General features: G+C 42.2%; 1 protein-coding gene across 1 annotated transcript; it reads left to right on the top strand.

Moving 5' to 3' along the window:
• Nucleotides 1-1,626: 1,626 nt before the first annotated feature.
• PDGFRL (platelet derived growth factor receptor like) lies at nucleotides 1,627-22,023 on the top strand. The gene is made up of 6 exons (XM_086747033.1): nucleotides 1,627-1,716; nucleotides 6,984-7,278; nucleotides 14,270-14,421; nucleotides 15,892-16,185; nucleotides 16,498-16,637; nucleotides 20,295-22,023. Exons 1-6 carry the CDS (start codon nucleotides 1,662-1,664, stop codon nucleotides 20,481-20,483), a joined length of 1,125 nt encoding a protein of 374 aa, XP_086603159.1. The 5' UTR covers nucleotides 1,627-1,661; the 3' UTR covers nucleotides 20,484-22,023.
• The last annotated feature ends 458 nt before the right edge of the window (nucleotides 22,024-22,481 follow it).

Raw genomic sequence — 22,481 nt, 5'->3', positions numbered from 1 at the left:
AACATTCATTTCCTTTAAAACAAAGGCTGATGACCTTTTCAGAATATAATACTTGGTGGTATTCTAGCTGTTTAAAAGGGGTAATAATCTTGGAGTTCAAAAATATTCTGTAGGAATAGGAATACCTTAATTTGTTGCAGGAAATGGGAGAAGCCATTTTCTTCCTCCCAGTCCAGCATCTTCACCTTGCCCTACATCCACCTGTGTGGCCCCTCTAGTCCTGCTTTCTCCTTCCTTCTCCTCCAAGGAAACCTTCAAGTTTCCAGAAACAGCTTTTGACAGTTCAGTGTGGGCATAAACATACACGCAGCAAACTTCAAGTTTACCTGGCTTGTGTGTAATGCTCATCTCTTCGCTGTGCAGATACCTGTGCCTCTCCATGAGCTTCACACAGGCTCAGGCTCAGGTGTGACATCAGTCCCACAAGCGGACTGTGTGTAACAGACTATGAAGCCACAAATAGCACCTGGAGTACTGTGTCCAGTTCTGGAGCCCCCAACACAAGAAGGACATGGACCAGTTGGAGAAGGTCCAGAGGAGGGCCACAAAGATGATAAAAGGGCTGGAGCACCTCTCTTACGAGGACAGGCTGAGAGAGTTGGGGCTGTTCAGCCTGGAGAAGAGGAGGCTCCAGGGAGACCTGATAGCGGTCTTCCAGTACCTCAGGGGGGCCTACAAGAAAGATGGGGAGAGGCTGTTTAGTAGGGCCTGTTGCAATAGGACGAGGGGTAATGGTTTTAAAATAGAGGGGGGTAGATTTAGATTGGAAATGAGGAAAAAATTTTTTACGATGCGAGTTATAGAACACTGGAACAGGTTGCCTAGAGAGGCGGTGGATGCCCCATCCCTGGAAACGTTCAAGGCCAGGCTGGATGAGGCTCTGAGCAACCTGATCTGGTTGGAGATGTCCCTGCTCCTTGCAGGGGGGTTGGACTAGATGACCTTTGAAGGTCCTTTCCAACTCTAACTAATCTATGATTCTATGATTCTATGATCTTGTCTTTTTTTTTTTTTCTCCTATTTTCTGTTTTCCAGTGTGAGGTAGCTTTTCCAAAGCAGGCTTTTGGGAATCTCTTTGCTGTGGCAGGCTGGAATGAGTGCAATTGTTTGACTTCAAAAAGTACTTTTGCTGTCTTAGGCCAACACTGATCTGTGCCTGATGTCCACCCGTAGGGTCACCTATTCAAGCAGTAAACTTCCACAGGTGGCCCTGAGGTGGGGGCCATTTGGGATGCAGCTGTGGTCCTGCCCTGAACACAGCAGTCCCGCATGGGGCAGCGATGGGCGGAGGGGCCCCTGTCACCGTTCTCGACCGCCCGGTGAGCAGCTGTGGAGGACCCGGAGCCGCAACGGGAGTGAGATGCCGCCGCAGGTGCCCTGGCCGGTGGGGGTGATCCGCTGCGGACACCCGCCCGGCCGTGCTCACCCGTGGGGCGTCGCGGCTCGACCCTCCCTCTGCGAAAGAAGCGCGGGTGGCGGCGGGAGCATCCCCTGAGGTGGCACAGCTGCGCCGTGCCTTCCCCCGCCGGGGAGCCCCGGGCAGGGAGCCCCGGCGCCGGCCGGCTCCTCCCCGCTCTGAGGCACCGCGGGGCCGCCCCCATCCCCCCGCTACCATCGCCGCGCCCGTCCCGCCTCAGCCCAGCGTCCCGGCCGCTCCCGCCATGCGGCTCTGGGTGCTCCTCAGCCTGCTGCTGCTGCAGGAAACGCTGCCGCACGGTGAGCCGCGACCCCCGCCGCCCTCAGCCCTTCTGGGTTCCCCTCTCTTTGCGAGGCGCCCCGGGCTTTCCTGACCGTTGGGCCGCGGCCGCCCCTGCCCCGCGAAGCCGGCGGCGGGTGCCCGCCGCCGCCCCCCACTCCCACCACCCCCCCGCCATGACAGCCCCCGGAGCAGGGCCGGGAGCCGCCTCGGGGGTGGCGGTGGCGGGGTTCCCGTCCTGCCGGGCAGAGGCGGGGGGAAGGCGGGTTGCTCTCTTGCCAGCAAGCCGCCGAGGCTTTCCGCTGAAGACCGAAAATACGGTTTCAGTGAGTGCTGGGGTTTTGGGGGGAGAAGCGATTGCGGCAACACCGGCTGCCCCTCGCCGCCGTTTTTCTTTGGGCTCGACGTTTAAGTCCGCGCTTAAATCCCCGTCCCGTGACTGGAGGAGCTGGACTTGGTGCTCGGCTTTTTTTTTTTTTTTTAGAAAAAAAAAAATGGGGTTTGTGCAGGGTTGTTCGTTTGTAGAGAGGACCAGACTTCACTCGTAACTCGGTTTCGGGCTGTGGTGAAGTCTTTGTGAGGGAAGAGGCAAGTTTTTGACAGGGAAGGGACGCGCATCACCGATGTTTTTAACTGGGCAAAAGAGAGGCTGTTTCCCTCTTGCAAAATGCAAATAAACTTACTAAAGCTTCTTCAGAAGAAACTAAAAAAATAAGTTTCCTTTGTTTTTCACCAGGGAAGGGGTTGGGAAACGAAGCCTGCGTAGCCCGTGGAAGGGTTTGTAGAGAAATGGGAGGCAGGTGCAGGGGTGCACGGCAAAAGGCAAAGGGGCAGTTACCGCAGGTGGCCCAGGAGGTTGTAAGGAAAAAAAAATATTGTAAGAACATAAAAAAAAAAATCCTTCATCCTGAGAGCTGTTAAGCACTGAAATAAGTTGTTGGAGGAGGCTGTATATTCTCTAGCCTTTGGAATAGTTGGAGCTCAACTGGACAAAGCAACTTGAACGGTAGCAGGAAAGGACTTCCAGGAGTTCTCTCCAGCCCAGTTTTTCTTATGACTATGTGCAAAGGAATCGTGCTCTGGACCAGTGTGGCGTGGGATAGGATTTCTGCTGAAAGATCCAGTCTATGAGTGTGCACTACCACATCAAGATAAGTGTTTTCTGTTTAAAAAATAGACAATAAAAACACAGAATGAGAAATGAGTTGTAACTTGGGCAAAAGATTTCCCAGGCCAACTTTTTTCTTACTTTGTCTAGTTTATGCTGAGGTTTGACTGGGTGCTTTGTGCTATGTCATCCAGAAGCTTAGCTACGGGAGAAAGTAACCTGGCATATTTAAAGACAGTTCCTCATCTAAAGTTAGAGGTGTAAGTCCTAATGTAGGCATCTTGATTTCAAAATAGCCTTCCAAATTTAGTGTATATTAGTTTATGAACAGTGAAATGTGTCCCTCCAGATTGTCTGTATGAGTGCTGATGTGTCACCCTGTATTGTCTCTATGAGTGCTTGGATGATTAACTTTTCATTTGAAGTACCACAGAGGTGCGTCCAACCTGTTCTGTTACGTTAGTTGTGATCACAAATACTCTTCCCTTTCATCTTAATCCTGGTGGTTAAGAATTATTCTTTATGATAACCTCACACTTGATTTATTATTTCTTTTCAAGAAAGAATTAATCAGTATTAATGAGAGCTGAAAGGTCTCTGATGCTGCCAAGATGTAGCATGGGGCCTGCCTTGTGGAATGGGTACATCTGATGGACAGTGAACACGATCCTGTTGTTGTGGGAGACCTTGCTCAGTCTCTACTTCTGAAGTTCTCTAAGTGGACACTTGAAGAAAATCAGGGGCCTGTGCAGTTGTGAAACCAGTGGAACGTGTGTGTGGATATAGGATGGGTTAAAACAATGAGGGCTCTGTGCATAAATCTGGTGAGATGGTAAAGTATCCCAAACAGGGCATATTCATGTAGTTGTGTAAATGGACAAGTTGAGTTTCTTCCCTTCCCTGGAGGGAAGTCTTGCAGTTTGGGTAAGGAAACAAGGAATCTGCATGGTGGGTTCTGTATTCCTGGAGGGATTGGATTGTGTGTCCTCTTTATCTTGGGTGATAGACTGCTATACCAGTTAATTTAGTTATTGGGCATACAGCACTTGATTCAGTGGTATGAGAAGGCAGGATTGTAAAGTGCAGAAATGGTGGCATCGGTAGATACCTGGACATACTTATAGGGAGTATTGAGGAGGAGCCTTGTCATAGCTTGCTTGGAAACTTACCTCTTGGGGAGGTGCAGCAGAGAGGCAGAACTAGGTTTTCTGAGTAGGAAGAGAAAAGCTCCTCTGATGATGTTTCCTGAAATGCCCCTGCTGTCACCTGCAGGGAAGTGTAAGGTCAGACAGACAGGAGTTTCGCTGTGTAGCTGAGAGCGTGGTATAGGAGGAGAGTGTTCAGACTCACCGGGAACTACAGAAATGTGGAACAGAGGGAGCTTGTGTAAAGAGGAAGAACTTCATCTAGAGGAAATCAAAACCAGGCTTCTGGCACTTAAAATTGAAAAGCTTTCATAGGGGAGTCTTTTTAGCAGTTTCTTAGAGTGTCAGATATAGAAAAGCGCGCACTGTTTGGGATGATGCATTACTTTGGGGTGAGGTTGTAAGAACCTTGTGTGTTCAAACAAGTGTCAGGGTTGAGGCTGGCAGAACGTAGTGGAAATGGCAAAGAGGAGTTTGAACAAATAGTCCTATTTCAATAGGGTTTGTGTGTGTGGGGGGGGGTGGAATAGAAGAGGGTGACTGCACTGAAGTTTGTGTGCTTCTACAGAAAATTTGGAAAGTACAACAGGGAACTGGAATGGCTGGTTTGAAGTGGGAATGTTTATCCAAAAGGCTTATCGGGCCTGTCAGTGGGACCTTCTGATACTAGAGCACAAATTACACAGGAAAGTTGCAATAGCTCAACGCACAGGAGAAGTGGCAGTATGTGTTGAAGAAAGCTTTAGTTGTCAAATCTGGTTCCTGGCGAGTTTTGTCAGTAAAAGTTATCTGGACTGAAATACCAGCCCTGTGGAGAACAAACAACTCGGTTACTGACCACCCAACGCGATGGAGGGAGTGACTGCTGTGTTAATGAAAATCAGAGGGGCAGCAAGAACTGGACAGACAAGCAAAAGGAAGCATTGCTTACTCTTGCAGAGGTTAGATCACACATGTCGAGGTGTGATGGTGAGTGCGTTGTTTAGATGCCACAAACGATGACTTTTTAGAGCCGCTTCTCGGAGTACCCTTGAGAAAAGCCGCGGTTCTTGACTTAATCTGGAGCAGTACTCAGGTAATTGGATTCAGATGTTACTTTAGAACAGCCAGACTAGTTTTAATATTTTTGCAGGAATAATAAAAGCCAAAGAAACAACTGATGCGTTTAATTTCAGGAAGGGGAATTACATAAGATGAGGAGGCTCATTAACTCACATATGGGTTAAATATAAAAACCGGAATAAGGCAGACAAGAAGAGTTTGAGAAACAGCTTGCAAAAGGAATAAAACCAGGCATAAATCCTTTACTTCTGATGTGCTGGGGTGGGGCAGGGAGAGATGGCCACAAACTTTTTAAGGCTGATAAGAATGGGGGATAAGACAGAACACCTACAGAAAGTAAAACTGCAAATTAAAAACTTAATTATTTGTGTGCTCCCATATTCAGTGTGGAGGTGCCTTGGGGTGTACCGTGGTTTAACCCCAGTGGCAACTAAGCACCACTCGCTCCTCCCCTGCCCCGGTGGGATGGGGAGGAGAATTGGAAGGAAGTAAAACTCTTCAGCTCTGTAAAAGTCTTAAGTACCACAGAGAAAGTTGTTGAAGAAATGATTCACTTAATACAAAAACTAGGAGGCATCTAATATTTATGTATTGTTTGTGTAGTTTTGAAAATTGACCAGACAAATTAATGAAGGAAAAATAAACCAAGGGCAGTAAAGTGATGGCAACTGTGGTTTACAGATCCCTTGAGCTAGAGATTCTTGGAAGCTGGGAGACTAGCATCGAAGGAGCAGAGATGGTTGCCCTTTCCCTAGTTGGCGTCTGACACTGAGTGGTGTCAGTGCAAAGACATTGTCTATGTGTCCATTTGGCCTGACCCACTGTAGCCTTTCTAATGTAATGCAAGGAGAAAGTGCTCCTACTGCAACTGTCTGCCCCGTAATACATGTACTGTGCCAGCCTCTAGAGTAGTGTACTCTGAGTAACTAGAAAAAACCCTACTTCATGGTCTTCCATGGGAGGCAGCAACTGCTTCTTTGAAATTCTCTGTTGTTATCATAATTTCCCCCAAGTTTGTCAATTTTGCATGGCCAGTGGCATCACAGGTGCAGAAAAAAATTGGAAGAAGCATAAATATTTATTTCACTCTCCCTTGCAGAAACTATAAAATGTTGCTTTATCTTAAAATGTTGTGATCTTTGGAAGGCATTTCTATTTGATCTCTTCAATTTGTGGCGCAAATTCCAGTTGGCATGAGACCAGAAGGTAAATATTCCTACACAGGGAGCCTTACTCTGCATGCTGAGATCACAGAGTCACAGAATGGCTGAGGTTGGAAGAGACTTCTTGGGATCATCCAGTCCAACCCCATGCTCAAGCAGGGCCACCTAGAGCAGATTGCCTGGGACTGTGTCCAGTTGGGATTTTGAACATCTCCATGGATGGATACTCCACAGCTCACCTGGGCAACCTGTGCCAGTGCTTGACCACCCTTGCAGTAAAAAGCATTTTCTTATGTTGAGATTGAATTTCCCATTTTTAAAATTTGTGCTCACAGACATAGTGTGTGGAAAGGTTGTGAGAATTGATGGGTGTGTGACATACCGATGACGACACAGAACTTGTGTAGCATTGTGTACTAAATGGCAACAACATGAGGTAGAAATTACAGAAGTAACTGGAGATAGAAATACTGTATTTCTTTGCCTTCTCATTTGTAAAGTTCTCATACCTTGCATGTTTGTCTGTTCATGTGAACTCTAAGTATAGATTTTCCACATGTTGTTGAAAGCGCTCTTTTTTTATTTTTTTTATTTTTTCTTTCCGTTTTCCCCAGGAAAATGGGTCATGCCAGAGACTTCAAAAGCTCACGGAAATTAACTCTTACTCATTTTTACGAATCCTTTATAGGCAGAACAAAACTTTAGTTATTCTCTGTGATAATAAGAAAGTTTGGGGTTTTTTTTTGGCAAGAAAACTACGTAAACTTTTTCTAATCAGTAGCATTGCCTTCTTTTCTTTATTTTACTAGTTATTGGACAGCCTGCAAGGAGTAAGCGTCCAAAAGAACCTGGGGAAAACAAAATTAAGCCTATCAACAAAAAAGTAAAGCCCAAAATTCCCAAAATGAAGGAGAGAGAAGCTGCTGACTCCTCTTTGAAGTCCCAGTCCATATTAACACAGGTGATGGATAAAGGTCATTTCCAGAAACTAGCTGCCACTTTAAGCCTGTCTGCAGGACAAAGCATAGAACTGCGATGTAAGGGGAGTAATGTTAGTTGGAACTACCCTTCATACTTAGACACTTTTAAAGACTCCAGACTCAGGTAAGCTGCTTCTCATTTTGGGGGAAAAAAAAAAAAATCCAGAACTTGTTTTTCCTATCACTTCCAACACCATTGGGTTTTTGTTTGTTTGTTTGTTTATTTGTTTACATTTTTACAATAACGATGTTCCACCTAGTGGTTTCTAATGCCGATGAAAAGGATGTGCATCTTTCAGTCATCACCAGTTACTGCCTTATGGTTTGCACTGTGGAATAGTCCTGCAACATGTGATCTGGATTTCCTTCAAATGAGTCTAAAATAGACTGTGGTCCGGTGCAATGCCAATGTGCTCCAGTTACTAACAGGGACTACATCAGAGCTACTCTGAAGTAAAACTCTCAAAATGTGAGTGTGGATGTCAGGTACTTGCTACCAACTCTGTTGCTCTAGAGAGACCTGCTCCTGATGGGCTGTACTGGTTGCTAATGTAGCGATCACTGGAGACACTAAGATTAATTTCCTGAAGAGGCTCAAACCCGCATCTCTCAACTAGCAAAAAAGTATGTCACGCCGCCATGCTAAGGAGCAAGTGAGGGTGGTTTTTACTTTTCCTGTCAAAGTTACCTTTGTGTGCAAAAGGGAATTGCAATGTTTGTGGCATGACAAAGTTTAATGCTGAGCATAGTCACCTTGCATTTAGGAAGGCTTTTTCTTTCATCTAGTGACATTGGAAACCTCATAAATAGTTGTTAGAGCAGGAAGAGGAACTGAGGACTCTCTGCGTTTCCCTGCCGCACTCAGTGAGTGTCCTGTTGCTCTGAACATCTCCAAAAAACCATGCATTTGTTTGCCTTCCCAGTTCTTGAACATAGTACACAGTTAAATGTAGATTAAATTTAGGAATTTAGTTCTGTATTTGAAAGAGGAAGGGCATATAAGGAGCTTTAAGGATGTCTTCCACAGGCATTCTTTTGCCGTGAGTAGTGTTTGTTTTCACTGGCTGTTCTATGGAGATCTGCGTGTCTATGAAAGACAAGTTGTGGGGAGACTGGAGAGCATTGTGGACGATGCACTAAGAGTGAGCTGTAAGGAGCTTTTCTTGGATTATTAGGTGAGAGAGGCACAGGGTTATGAGCAAAGGTATCAACTCCTATTGTCCTTTTGTTCCTAAATTAAGTACAAGTGTGTATGCTCTCTGTAAATAACAGAGGTTATCTGAATCTCTGTGATCTGTTCCACTTATTTACAGGTATGATGCTACCTTAAAATCACTGCCAGTCAATTATTTTTTCAGATATATTCTCCTTTCCACTTCTCTTTTCAAAGAGGAGCGTTGAAGACTGGCAGTCATACACTGTGATCTCTAGCACAGCTGCCTGAAATTTGTGAGCCAGTTCCTCTCTGAGTGTGGATTTGCTTGTCCCATGATGGCTGAGGAGCTCAAGAACTACACTGGCTGGATAAACCTCTGTAGGCAGTGCAAAGCTGCTGTCATAGTAAGTTACAGCAGCAAGCCTGTTTCTGCTGAGGGCTTATTGCAGCAATATCTCTCAAAAGATCTTGTAGCCAATTTAAACAACTACTGCTTTTTATTTTGTGAGAAATGTTGTATCTGGATTTATTCCAGTAGGTGGCAGTTATCAGCTGCAATACAGACCTGGCCGTCCCGCGAGCCAAAGCTGAACGTGCGAAATAGTATCAACAGGGAGTGTGTGTGTGGTGGTGGTGGTGGTTGTTTTCAAGTGTATCTTATGCTTTGTGTATTTGCAAATAGATTGCTGGCATGATTTGGTCCTCTAGACCTCCAGGTTATGTTGTCTGCGTATTAGCATCTGGCATTGAAGGCAAGGCAAGTATTTGCCATTTTTGAAGAGGAATTTGAATGCTGCTTCGTTATTTGTTTGACAGTATATTCCTCTCTTGCAAGATCAAGTACTTTTCTAGTGATGCACATGGGACAAAATATAAGAGTTTACAGTGGTTTTGGGGGAAAAAAGGCATGCATTTCCTCATTGTGTACTTTGGCATTTCGTAGTTTGTGATTCTGTTGCCTCAGCAATTCACTTTCCTATTCTCACTCAAGTTCACAATACTTGTAATATTTTAACCATATAACAAAAGTTAATAATGTCACACAAAATAAATGCTAGTGACTGGGTGGATATAACTTGCCTAAGTATTTATTTTCTTTTAGAAGTATATTAGGCTTATATTTAAGAGTCTGTATTGAAATATTATGGTCTTTGCTTTATTTAGAAAAAAGTATTGAAGCAGTAAGGCTGAGTTACACTACATCAGCCATTTTAAATGTAAGCAGAAGGTCCTTTAATTAACTAGAGAAATTGAAAACATAAATTAGTAGTGCACTTCAGAGTCGCAGAATATTAATAATTTATGGAGACATTGACCACAGAATCTTGTGCAGTTATATTTTTGTCACATTTTTTGGTAATTTTCTCAAGAGCTTTGCTGTGGCGCTAATAGAGGCATATGAAACAAAATCTGCTTTATAGAATGTGAAATATGAAATTCATATTCTCTGGTTTTAGAAAACTTTGGTTGAATTTAACTGGAGATATTGTAAAGATAGTATGTTGTTTAGTTATCTCAGTGTTTGTAAGTGAATGGGCAGCAGAAAATATTAACGATGTTGTCATCTTTCAAGAGGAGCTTAGATCTTCCTTGCTTCATACAAAAGTTCATGCACCAAGTACCAGCTCAATTTGGATTTGTTAATAGCAGCAGTCCAGAGCAGGAGCTGACACCGAAGATGCATGCTCACTGCATTCTGTTTCCTGTCTGTAGTTCTGGGAGAGGAGGGTGTTTTGGTTTACAGCGAGTTAAATTTAGCTCCCACATAATGTATTTATTATGCGTGGCTGCAAAAAGAAGTAGAGATCAAAGCCAGATGTTTTGTCTCCATGTCACGCTTATCACGTTTTTAACTCACCCATGTGGTAAGGAGAATACAGGAGCCTGGAGGATGGTATGACTTTTCTAAGAAGGAAGATATTATAATTAGAAGCCATTTCTATAGTATTAGTAGCTATGCTTTCTTTGAGTTTGTCTTTGTAAGTACGCTTTGCGACCTAGTAAATAAAATATTTTTGCTTGCTGTACTAGAGAGTCATAGTTTTTAATAGGTCTGTAGCTGTTAACATATGCTAAAATTATCATGTAGGAGGAGGGAAAGATGCTGAGTGAAAGAAGGAGGAGGAGAGCACTCTTTGGCTGTTTCTTGTTGAACCAGAGGATAAATCCTCTCTTTCCAGTATCCTAACTGGAGGAAATACCAGTACACCCTGAAATAATTTACTTAGCTTTAAAGACTGTAGCATGCAAAGCAACTCTGGGGAGACAGCTAGAATCATGCAAGCTTGGCTCCCAAGTTAAGGACACATACCAGCCTGCTTCAGGACTAACTTATTACCTATTATGCTCTCCTGTATTGCGCAGTGTAAATATACCCTCCAGATTACTTTTTGTCTGAAAATTTTCTGTAGTGGCTGAACTGGCCAAAAATCTTGGTAATGCTAACGGTCAAAGGTAGCTTGTGCACCACCAGAACAGAAGGGCCAGAATGCTGTTTTGTAAGGCTGTGCATAGCAAATTAATGACTGTGGGCTCACCCAGAAACTGGATCTACAATGTATGAGAAGGATCAAAAACTGAGAGGGGTGAAAGAAAAATAAGGGCACGCACTTTTCCTCTTTCTTGTGCTTTACAGCAAAAAGCTGCTCTAGATGAAGGCAGTCAAACTTCACATAGTCTTTGTTCTGTGTGGACCATGGGGGTCTCATTTGCCAAAGACTGGCTGTATTTATCACAGAACTTCGTCTGATAAATAAACTCACGTGAATGGTACTGCTCCAATGGAAGAAGCTGGGGCAAAAAGCTGGACATGCATCACGTGCACGTTTGTGTATATGCGGCTGGGGAGGACAGGAGCACTCTCACAAGTATTGAGGAAACTGTTGTGTTGCGGAGGGCAAAATTAGACTGCTTTCAGGAAATGCAGGCTCCTGCTGGCTTAGTGAGATGTGAGTTGTGCTCATGCGTATAACTGAATGTCATTTTGTTCCATATGCTCTGAAGTCTGAAAGCTTGGGATATTTTTCTTGTGTTAAACAGTAAGATGTTATGTTCTTCTCCTGGTGAGCTTGTTTGAGATAAGCTCTCTTTTGTCAGTATGAATGCAGCTATTTGAGAGGGCTTTGCTGGATGCTCTTTGAGTGATGCTGTGTATACTCTCTTTTTGTCTTTTTTGATCTTTTTTTTTAGCTTCTAAACTTGGCATAATTTTTCCAGCAAAGATCTTTTGAACTTCAAATAACTAAAGCTTAAGAAGATGAATGTGTGGAATAAGAGTTTAGAGTTTTCTAAATTTTTTTATACGATCTTGAAATGTTTGTATATATAAATTTTTTACTTTGTGATATGTAGAGCATAGCAAAGTTTTGGCTTTTGAGTCAGATTTCCCAGCATATAGAATACTAATGAAATAAGAGTTATCCTGGAAATATTGGTCAGGGGCAGGATTTACCATTTATAATTTATATGGGCTGGTTTTTTCTGCTTAACATGGTCATGTCAACATGTTTCAACACTTCCACTCTCAGTTGCCAGGTTTTGTTAGTGCATGTTTGTGGATGACTGCCTCGCGAGGCTATTTCCATTGATTACTGGATAGCTTTTTCTCAGTTAAGCAGAACACACTGTGCAATAATTAATTAACTCTGACCTTATTTTTCCATCTGTTGGGATTTTGAGCTATAGTTCAGTGTCTGCATTGACGGTTGGAGGCAAAAATGTTCTAGCATAATGGTTTCTCTGTAATATTGATGTTTAGTACTGGATACTTGCAAATCATTTTATGCTGATGTAGTCATGTAGCCTATGAAATATGAACTGTAAAACTAAATAATAATATGGACCAGGACATGTTTTGTATTTCTCTTTTCTTCCTGTTGGGTATGATGCACAACAGGATCTCTTGTATGAATAGGAATTTCTCAAAGCTTATCTAAAACCTGAAGATAGTTAATAATGTAAAATAGTGTTTATATTAAAAATGAAAATGGTACTACTCCATAACTACATGATTCCAAAAACTGGAATCAGACAAGGTTGTGTAGGACAGGTGCATTAGCAGGTAGGAAACACGATTTGCCTGTTCCCTCAGGGAGGCCTCAAAACTGCCCTGTGGTGGATGAGTGTACTAATGGTGTCTGAGGGCTTTATTGGAAAATATAATTCTCAGTTAGTCCTGTTTGCATTGTGTATTTGTGTGTGTTTAATTTCTAAGCTACTGGCCTTGGCTGGAGGCTGAATGTCGGGTTACATGAACCTTTGCTCATGATTGCTGGTAGTAATGCAAACTGCTAGCAGAACACCTAGAGCATCAGAAATTTTGGGAAGTGCATGTGGTTGAAAGCAGTGGCCTCTCTGTTTAAGCAGTTAGTGCAGACATAAGCAAAACAGAGCATTTAGAGCACACAGTACCGTCAGGCATGTCTGTAGTACCACTGTGACACAGTGACAAGGTGTGTAGAGGACAAGAATTTCTTCCAAGTATGGTGATCCCAGAAATAAATGATTCAGTCAGGCACCTGCCTTACAGAATAACTACCCCACTAATAAGAACAAATAGGAGGATAATAAATATTCAGAGAACCCACAGTTGAATAAGAGTATGGGAGCTGTTCAGACTTCATGCAAGCTGTGTATTTGTCCAGACTCCCTTTGAAACACTGAAAATAAGTCGCTACCAAGTGCCTAAACCTGGAAAAATCAATCCCGACTTGGTTAGAACAGAAATGACCTTGTAATTCGATGTCCCGCAAAGGAAAGCGGGGAAGCCTTTGTATTTCTGGATGTGCTACCATGTAAAGGCAGGTGGCTGAAAATAACGTTTTTAAGGGTCAGAGCAGCAGCAGAGTGCATCAGTACTGCCACACGGCTGTCCTGACAGAGTTTCCTGAGAACTGGTACTGTTGGACCATTGCTTTTGCAATCCATCTAAAGGCAACACAACAGACTGCCAGCTATAACACCATCTGCCTGGAAGAAGGAGCCAGGAAAGCAAATCTTAAAATAAAAAAAAAGAACAAGATGAGATTGTAGCTGCAGAATTTAATAGATAGAACCTTTAACCCTTAGAAACATTGTCAGTATCTTCACCTGTATCTACATATTTATAAATATTTGCACATTTACAAATTTCAGTCCACTGAGAGATGTATCTGGGAAATTCAAGAGAAGGAGAAAAAGGCAAATGAAGTCTGAAATAATCACACAGGCTGAATTTTCTGTAGTTACGTGATGACACTGCCAGTACACCTCCAGCAGTTCTCAGGGTCATGCTGTGAAATCGCCAAGGGGTGATGAGGAAACTCCAGTGGGAAAATGCCAGGGAAGTGGCTGAGGGCAGAGGAGCAGGCAGTGTACAATGGCTGACTTGCAGAACAAATCCAAGTTGAGATAGCTCTTCATGATGGTGCTTACAAGTGGAAACCTGGACTAGTATGTTAAAGATGGGAAAGTGTTCGCACTGAAAGCAGGCATAAATCATCAGACTGTTATTGAAGTAGCTGCTACTTACTACTCCTGGAGTATCTTTGTAATATCCTGTTAAAGTAGTGCTACAGTTGAAGTAAATGGTAGCAAAAAAAGGACTGAGGTACATGCAGGTTAACTTGGAGCATGAAAATATGGACTATATGTGGACAAACTGAGACAAAACATAGATGAACATATTGTCTATAGCAGTCACAGCCCAGTTTCAAAATGGGAGCTGAAAGGAATCTAAGAAGGAACTGTACAAGACAAAAGTTTGCAAGTGCTTGTGTGTAGTTGAAATTACTAAAACCACTCATCTAAGCAGGTCTTTGCTGGAGCAAAAGAGAAAGTTGCAACATAGCTCTGAAGGTGAAAGGTGGGTCAGTTGCAGGGTATGAATAAAAAAAAAAATCAAAAGTAGAAGTGAGCTGACAGAAATGTATGAGGCAATATATCTGTGCTTGTCTATGCCTTTTGTTTTTCTTCTCTCCAGTATAAAGCAGCTTGACAGGTACGGTCAGCTGATCCTCGCAAACTCCACGGCAGCAGACACAGGTGAATATACCTGCTGGCTTCAGCTGTGCAATGGTAACAAATGCAGGAAGGATGAGACTAAAACAGGTTCAACGTACATCTTTTTCACAGGTAATTAACTCACTAGGGGATTATTAGTGGAAATATGTTTGCTAGTGAGACAAGAATAAAGCTACATCAGCACTTTCACTGTCAAGATTTTTCTTCCACAATTTTCATCTTTTTTTTTTAATAGATGTTAAGGAAGACAGTGCTGGTAAGCAGAAAATTGCTTGCTTGGTGTGATTTATGAGTCTATTTTCCCTATGGATTATGGTAAATGCATACCCCAAATAATGCATAATGCAACCTGAAGCAAATACCTTTGAAAATACTAACGCATTCTGAGGATCTCCTACAAAATAAATTTAAAAAAAAGTTTAAGTTTTGAAAATGTGTCTGGATAAAGAAAATAAATTTATGGAAAAGCTTCATCTTGTCATGGCATTCAGATGGCCACATGGAGTCTCTCCCTCCTCACACAGTTCCAGTTACCTACACTGACTTAAAAATCTTGATCTCATTGATCTTGGTGAGGCCACAATTTCTCCCAAGACTCTATATAGCATGATGAGAGGCAGAACACTTAGACTCTGTGCGACAACACATGTACTTGAGGTTGACTGTAGCCTTAACACTGCATGGATAAGGGTCATAGTAGGTAACTGTGCACACTTTACTGTTACTTGGTACAACAGAGCTGAAATCAAATGGTTAGTTTTTTTTTTTCTTGTCGTGGAAAACATTCTGAATGGTAAATCAGCCTTCACTGCCTGATCAGAGTTAAAGCATTCTTGGCTAGCAAATATTTCTGTACAAAATGTGAAGATAGGATTGTTTGCAGTATGTTTTGGAGCTAAGTTAGACCATGAGACCATGGCAGAAGCCATTTTTCAAAAGCATTTAATGTTCTGAGGATACATTCCTTTAGAAAGGCTGGAATAAACTTTTCAGTCGAGTTCTTATGTAAATGCTTGTGCTAGAAAGAGGGATTTCAGCTTTATATTTCTAAGCACCATGTCAAATATGGAAATACTCTTTAACTGTCATTCTAAAAGCACTGAATATTTCAACTACTTAGACCAGTAAATAAAAATTTTTGTGTAAAATCATGTGTACAAAAAGGCTGTAGCTCCAAAGAGTATCTCTTTCACATAGCGCTCATCTTACCAGTGGTGATGGGTTTGTGCGTGTTACCCTTTAAAAGTGAGTGAGTGAGCAGAATTGGATCCAGATGAGTATTTGGAAACTTATTAAAAAGGAATTCCAAAGATTTTCTTAAGATTAAAAAAATCTGACTACAGTAAAGAATAGTTTGTTGTTTTTTTTTTCTTTTTGGTTTAAGGTTTTTAATGTAAGCCTTGTAAATATATACTCACAGATGAGAAAAGTTGGGTTTTTTGTGTGTGTGCACGTGTTTAAACCAAAAAGCTTTAGGTTAATTTTGCTCATAGCTCTTTTCTCTTGTCTTATGTATTTTCTCTTATTTCTGTTAAACCAAGATGTAAATATTATTCTAACTGTATAAATTCTTCTGCACAGATAAAGAGGAACTTTTTGTACCTACTCCCAGTTATTTTGAGATTGTCTACCTGAACCCAGATAAACCTGCAGTCATCCCATGCCGTGTTACTACTCCTTCAGCAAAAGTAACTCTACACAAGGAATTTCCAGCAGAAGAAATTGAAATAGATGGAACTGATATTATTTATGATGTGAAGAAGGGTTTTATCTACCAGCACCCTACTTCTGATCATAAAGGCATTGTCTATTGCAAAGCAGAGTCACAGGGAGCACCTCAGATTTCCATCAAGTATCACCTACTGTATGTGGAAGGTAAGATGCAGTTTTCAATATGCTTACACTGACTCTTGTTTCTTCTGCTGACATTGTTTAGAAAACTTTTTTTTTTTAAATTGTAAAATAAGTAAAGTAATCAGAGTTTTCAAATCTTGAGTGAAAGTGTGTGTGAAAAAGCTCTGTAGGTTTAAATTCCAGCAGTTTCCCAGTGTAGAGGGGAAAGTTGCAGGTGTACATCACTTACCTGTTGTATTAAGCAAACTGACGCAAAAATTGATTCTTAAGTTTTATCAGTGTATTTAACTTCAGAAACTAATTTTCTGCTTCCAAACACTGTCTTTCTATCAGTTCCCAAGGGCCCACCCTCAACTACAATCGCAGCATCACCCAGTAGAGCAGAAGTCAGTGACAGTGTTCACGTAATCTGCACAGTCCTTGGGGAGCCAGATGTCGATGTGAACTTCAGGTGGCAGTACCCAGGGCAAGAGGTGAGAAATGTACAGCCTGGCTGAAATGGTTTGTTCTTCATAAAGGCAATGCTTTGAATGCCAGTCAGTGTCTAGATTTGGAGTAAAGATTCTTTCAGATTGTGGTGTCTGCCTCTTGCTAGCTCAGGCATGCTGGCAGGAGGAGGCAGCACATGCCTTTTGAACTTCAGCCCATCTTTCCCTGAGTCTAGAAGTGGCAGAGGAATGAAGCTGTAGAGCTCTACCCATGTTACCAAAAATCAAGCTCAGCAAAGCTCACCCCTCCCTCAGGTTTGCGTTCCAGAGACACTTGGCCTCGGGCAGTGTTTACAAAGAAAAGCCTCAGACAGGGTCAAAGCCAGCCAGCGTCAGGAAGCTGTTCTAGGGTGAGCCACAAAGCCTCACTTATGCCTCTGCATTTGGTATCCCATCCATCACCATGGCTCGGGCACATGAATCACTGCAGCACAGAACCTTTTACCCTCAATTGTTGCCCACATCCAGAAGCGCAGAGATCTGCTTCTGCCCAACCTCATCTCTACTGCTGTTTATCCAAAGTAGGCTATGTGCAAAGGAACGACTGCTGGAAGATGGAACCCTTCACCAGAGGAAAGGGATCATCTAGGACCTCAGGGCTTGCATTATATTCCATTTGCCAGCCCTCCTAGTGCTAGGTTGTTGAAGGATGACGCAGAGCTTGCTAATAAGGTACTTGTATCAGCACTGGTCTGCCTGAGCCAGCATAGAATTAAGTAATTTAACAGCAGATGTAATTGCTTGAGTGAGTTATTGGAGATCAGTGCTTACTAGGCTTGAGAAAATTCAAATCTAAAACCCCAGAAGTTTGCTGTAGCCATTAAAATAGAGACTGTAGCACTCTGCTGTCATGGGAAGATGTGTGCCTTTTCAGGGGAAAAATTAGTGAGAGCGCAAGTGAGCAGAAAAGGGATTTGAACTGCCTGTGAGGGCACTGGGCATGTAGAACCAGGTTTCCAGTGCTTACTCTGATGTTAGTTCATTCTTTCACCTCCCCCCCACCCCTTTTGCTTGTCCTAAGTTTTCATGCTGATACTATTGAAGTCTGAGAGTTTGTGAGCTCTTCCCCTCCCTGCCCTGTCCTGGCTGTTAAACAAGGGCAGCTTCAAGTGCATTTGGTGAGGGGCTTGGTACTGCTAGCATGAATTAGATGATCTGAAGAGTAACTGCTGGATGAAGCACCAGAAGAGTTTGGCAGAACTCCTGTTTCTGGTGTCCATTTGAAGTTAGGAAGGAAAGGGGCAGATGTCTGAATGAGCAGAGAAACTTGCAGCTGTCAGTGAAGTAAAAAGCAAAATGCTAGGGAAAGCTGAAGTGCCTCCAAGTTTGGGGAGCTGCAGAGCAATAGTGTTTTTTTATTTAAATGCCCAATGTCTTCCTCTGAATTTAGCTCTTAGCATTACTTTGAGATGCATCAACAAATGGCAGTGTCTCTGTCCTTCAAATTGGGGCTTTAACTTTGAGAGTCTTAGAACAATTCACTCTCTTGGGTGGGGCAGAGAGGAAATTCCTCTGCTGATCACATTAACTTTGTGGATTGATACAGTTTTCTGCGAGTTTTTGCGTGTGGGTTTTTTTTTTTTCTTCAGCTTCCCTTGATATCTGTTTCTTGGACTGTAGTAACTGACTATGTAAGCCCCAACTTGGCGTCTTTTGAAACTAACTGTAATTACTAAGAAGAAACAGTTGAAGGAATTAAATTCTAAACTGACCCTGGCCTTCCAAAACTCTGTATCTTATTAGTGTCCAGTCCTTGCTGGTTTTACATCTTTCATAGCTGAATGGCTCCCCAAGCCTGGTTGCTGGCTCTTTTGACCCAGCTGCTTCCAGCACTGGCATGTGCACTACAGTTACGCCTCTCTAGCACTGAGTGAACATAAACAGCTACACACAGGCAAATAATCTCCCTTGTTTGCTGTGGATACTGCAGCTGCAGTGCAGGGCACTTGCCCCATCAGCAGAGGACTACACCCTCTCACTGCACTCACCTACGGGGGCTGAGAGAGACACTTTGGCCTCTGGCACCTGCCCTGGAAAGGGCTGATGTGCGTATGCACTGGGGTAAACAGTCTCCGCTCCAGCTGCGCCTGGGGATAGGGAGGGAAGGGGTTGTGCTTGGGTTTGTGCCCCAACAAAATGATTAAGTAAATGTCGGAGCAGGAGCGCTGTATGCTTGTTGGAGACTTCACATTTTTTAAGGAAGTATTCACATACTGCAAAGGAAAAAGGTGGGGAGTGGAGGGAGAAGAAAAGGACCATCAGTGATGCTCTTCAGATACACCTTTTGTGGCTTGAACTAGTGTGCAGTAGTACCTGACTGTAGGCAGCACTTGATTTTCAGGCTGGGGACAGGAGGCAGTGCTTTGCTAGGGAGAGCTCCGCTATGGGGCTTGATTTCTTCTAAAAGGTCAAAAATTTCTAGATGCGAGTACCAGTTTTTCCAATAAAGGTCTTGTTAGCTGTAAATGCCTGCCACTTTCTAGGCACTGCCTGATGGCACTATGCTTCAAGCAGACTGGCAGCTTCTTCTGTAGTGGTCATTTTGCAAGTGCAAGATTGTAGCTTTGGCTGTAGAGAGGTGTCTAACTTACCCTTTTGCTAGTATTAGCTTAAGCCTTGTGGCATTAATGCTGGTAAATGGCTAATCCATCTGTTTCATGAAACAAGAGGAAATGGTGTCCAAGCAGAACCCTCTCTCTCTTACCAGTTTTATCCAGGTTATTGGTACAGCACAAGCCAAAGTGCCTAAAGCTGCTGACCCAGCATGATGCATTTTTGAAGGAAAAAGACTGCTGTAGTCTATCTTTGGGCCACTTTCTTTTACCCAGTACTTTGCAAGCTCCTGAGGTGTCAGGGAGTGTGACCTGATAAACAGTCCATCAGAGAATTCTCTTATAGAAGCGGAAAAAAAGCCTATTATAACCACAACAGAATCTAAAAAATATGTTTCTAAGCATCCTTGATGCCATTTTTGGCTTTGAAGTTACATTTGGGAAAGCATAGTGTGAGGATTAATTTAGAAGCACTTGTGAACTGTTAGAGTTTGCTTGTTACGGTATCGAATACTGTGTTTCTGAAAGTAGAGGAGGAGGAATTAGTTTGCAACACATGATGTAAAGCTATTCTCTGTGCTAGGACGGAACTAGGTAAAAGCTTGGTCAGCTCACTCACGCCACTGCTGCCTTCTTTTTTTTTTGAGACATGCTGAAAGTCTGAAAGTAAGCTCACAAAGCTATGCTGACACCTCCCCCACGCTGCCTGACCTACTTGATCAAGTGTCCAAATGCAAATTTGGTGAATGGCCCACAGGCACAACTGAGTACATCCAGACACTCCAGGAAGAGCTTTGGCAGCCCATCACTGATCTAACACTGTACAGTACCTGCCCTTGGAGTGGAAGAGCCATTGTGTTCTCCTTATTTGGCATGACTTACTGGTACATCAATATTTAATGTTGGAATGTTGCTGCAACTGCCAGACACCTTATGTTTCCTCACTGAGGGCTGACTTTCAGATATAGGCTCCTACTAGCTGACCTCTTGCTTCAGGGTTTAAGTAGTAGTGTCACTAAATAAGATTTTCAGAATCACATATTTTCTTATGGGGTGGTTTTTGTTGGTGTTTCTCTTTCTTTTTAAGCAGTCTGAGAGGCCTGTGATTATCCAAAACTTCTGGAGATTGATAAACAGAGGATCTGGACATACCACAAGAATCTCAAAGAGCATTCTTATTGTTGAAGATTTTGAAGCCAAAGATGCTGGAAACTATGTCTGTATAGCTCAGAACCTACAAGGAGAAACAACAGTAGCTACTGAAGTTGAACTAAAGTGATAGGAAAGGCTTCTGGACATAGAACAAACTGTCTGTTATTTGACATTATAGCCATTTGTTTTCTTTATTACTGTTTAAATGAAGTTTTCTCTATCACCATCTCTTTTTGTATGTCAATGCATTCCATATTCGCTAGCTTGACAAGCCAAAACAGAGTTCTGTCTGCCCAGCAGTAGGCAGTTGTGAGTTAATAAAACTAAACTCCTGTGAAACATTAAAGTTTAAGCCTGAATATGCATAAGGCTTATTATATTTAGGAATAGGTGCTCTTGGGCGTTCTTTTGCATATGGTCTTTTTCCACAAACTTTTTCATAAGGTTCACCTGCTGTATGGTTTGTGTCTTTTGTGTGCATTTGAGAACTGAGAGGATATCGAATATTCTCAAAAAATCCACCAAGCGGGTGTATCTCTTCTGGTGCTGTGCAATTTTAAAGTTTATAGAGTATTTACACGTTTAAAACAACAAAAAAAAATTAAAACTTGTTACAGAATTAGCCAATAAGTAAATGTTTATTTTGCAAGAATAATTAAATTTCTGAACATTATGAAAAATGTGTGTGTATGTGTGTTCATTTCAGATCTGTATAAACACACAAAATGATGACTCCTGGGGAAGATTAATATCCTCTAGCACCTTAATATATATTTAGTATCTCCAGAGACTTGAGAGTGGTTTGTTACATTGCATTTTCCTTAGGTGGTTGTGATTTTGTAATGTTATAATATGTAGCTTGCATGGAGTTCACTCCTCACTAGAGGTATGGTGTTATGTTTACTAAATTATTTAGCAAATTATGTTTGCTAACATTAAAACTTGCATTTATTTATACAGGATCATTTACAGAAAAAAAAAAACCCAAATGCAAGATAAGAATAATGTTTGATTATACAGCAGAATCTCTTCTCAGGTTAATAACAAGTTCAACTCAATTGCATTAATTTACTTTGGAGAAAAGATGTTTAATTTACACAGAACTGTATCAGGATAAATAAGCAGCTACTTCTTTCACCCCTCATACAAGGAAAGAGACTTTCCAGAGGGAAGTAAGAACTTACTTGATAACACTGTTGTTGGACATGTTGGCAATGCTTTTTTCTTCCTAGGCTCAAGCACAGAGTCCATGTAAGGTAGAACTTCCAGTACAGATCTATGCAGTGTAATTGTGTGACAAAGTTGTAAGGCAAGCCCTTTTATTTACAAGGCATGTGAAAAACAGCTGCTTCTGAGCATATGATGAACCAAATCAGGAACCAGTCCCTTGCTTGCACACTTCACTGTCTCAGCCTGCAGTTGACTAGAATTGCTAAATCTTTCTTCTGGTGAAGGCTCGAAGTAAGCCCTTTGCTCCAGATAATCCAAGCCTTTGAGCAGATGTGTACAGTACGGTTTTGAGTATTGATGTCTAGTAAGTACTAATGTAAAAATGGCAGCTTCTCAATAACACCATTAACCTGGTTATTAGTGTAGCTAAAGAAAGCATTAACCACGCTTGCTGAAAGTTTTTTTTCTTCAGCATGCAGGAACCTAAGCCACTCTAACTGCTATGATAAATATCCATGATACAGACTGAAATGGCTACGCATGTCTCATGAAATAGTTTTCATGGAGAATACTTCCAAGATGCCTACAGTATTTCCCAAGGCCAACAATAAGGTAACAACAACAACCAAGAATTAAATATAGTGAGCAATAGGACCAACTTTGAGTGTGTAAGAGGCAGGCCCTTATTAATCTTCTCTCTCATTGTTATTAAAAAGTATAAAGACCATTACATTGTAACCCAAATTACTAGATAGGTGTTACACAATTTCACAGTAGTACCTAAAGAAGGTCTTTGTACCATTTTTCTTTAGGGAAGACTTCTATATGAGCAAAGTAACTTCAGCCATCCCTGAGTTTCTGCATGAGGCCATGCAATGTGTTAATTCCTTTTTTTTTTTTTTTTTTTTTTAGCATTTTTCATTTACAAGGACACTGTATTTCCCTTTGAATCACA

Source organism: Chlamydotis macqueenii, chromosome 4 (genome assembly GCF_036417535.1).
Source record: "Chlamydotis macqueenii isolate bChlMac1 chromosome 4, bChlMac1.mat, whole genome shotgun sequence".
NCBI lineage: Eukaryota > Metazoa > Chordata > Aves > Otidiformes > Otididae > Chlamydotis > Chlamydotis macqueenii.
Note: the sequence above shows the minus strand (reverse complement) of the source record. Positions and strands in the feature narration are given on the sequence as shown.

Excerpts from the sequence above, each read along its gene's own strand:
- PDGFRL (XM_086747033.1), top strand. The coding sequence starts at position 1,662 with ATGCGGCTCTGGGTGCTCCTCAGCCTGCTGCTGCTGCAGGAAACGCTG. Across the intron at positions 7,279-14,269 it reads TTTAAAGACTCCAGACTCAG|TATAAAGCAGCTTGACAGGT; the intron begins GTAAGCTGCTTC and ends TCTTCTCTCCAG. Across the intron at positions 16,186-16,497 it reads TCACCTACTGTATGTGGAAG|TTCCCAAGGGCCCACCCTCA; the intron begins GTAAGATGCAGT and ends TCTTTCTATCAG.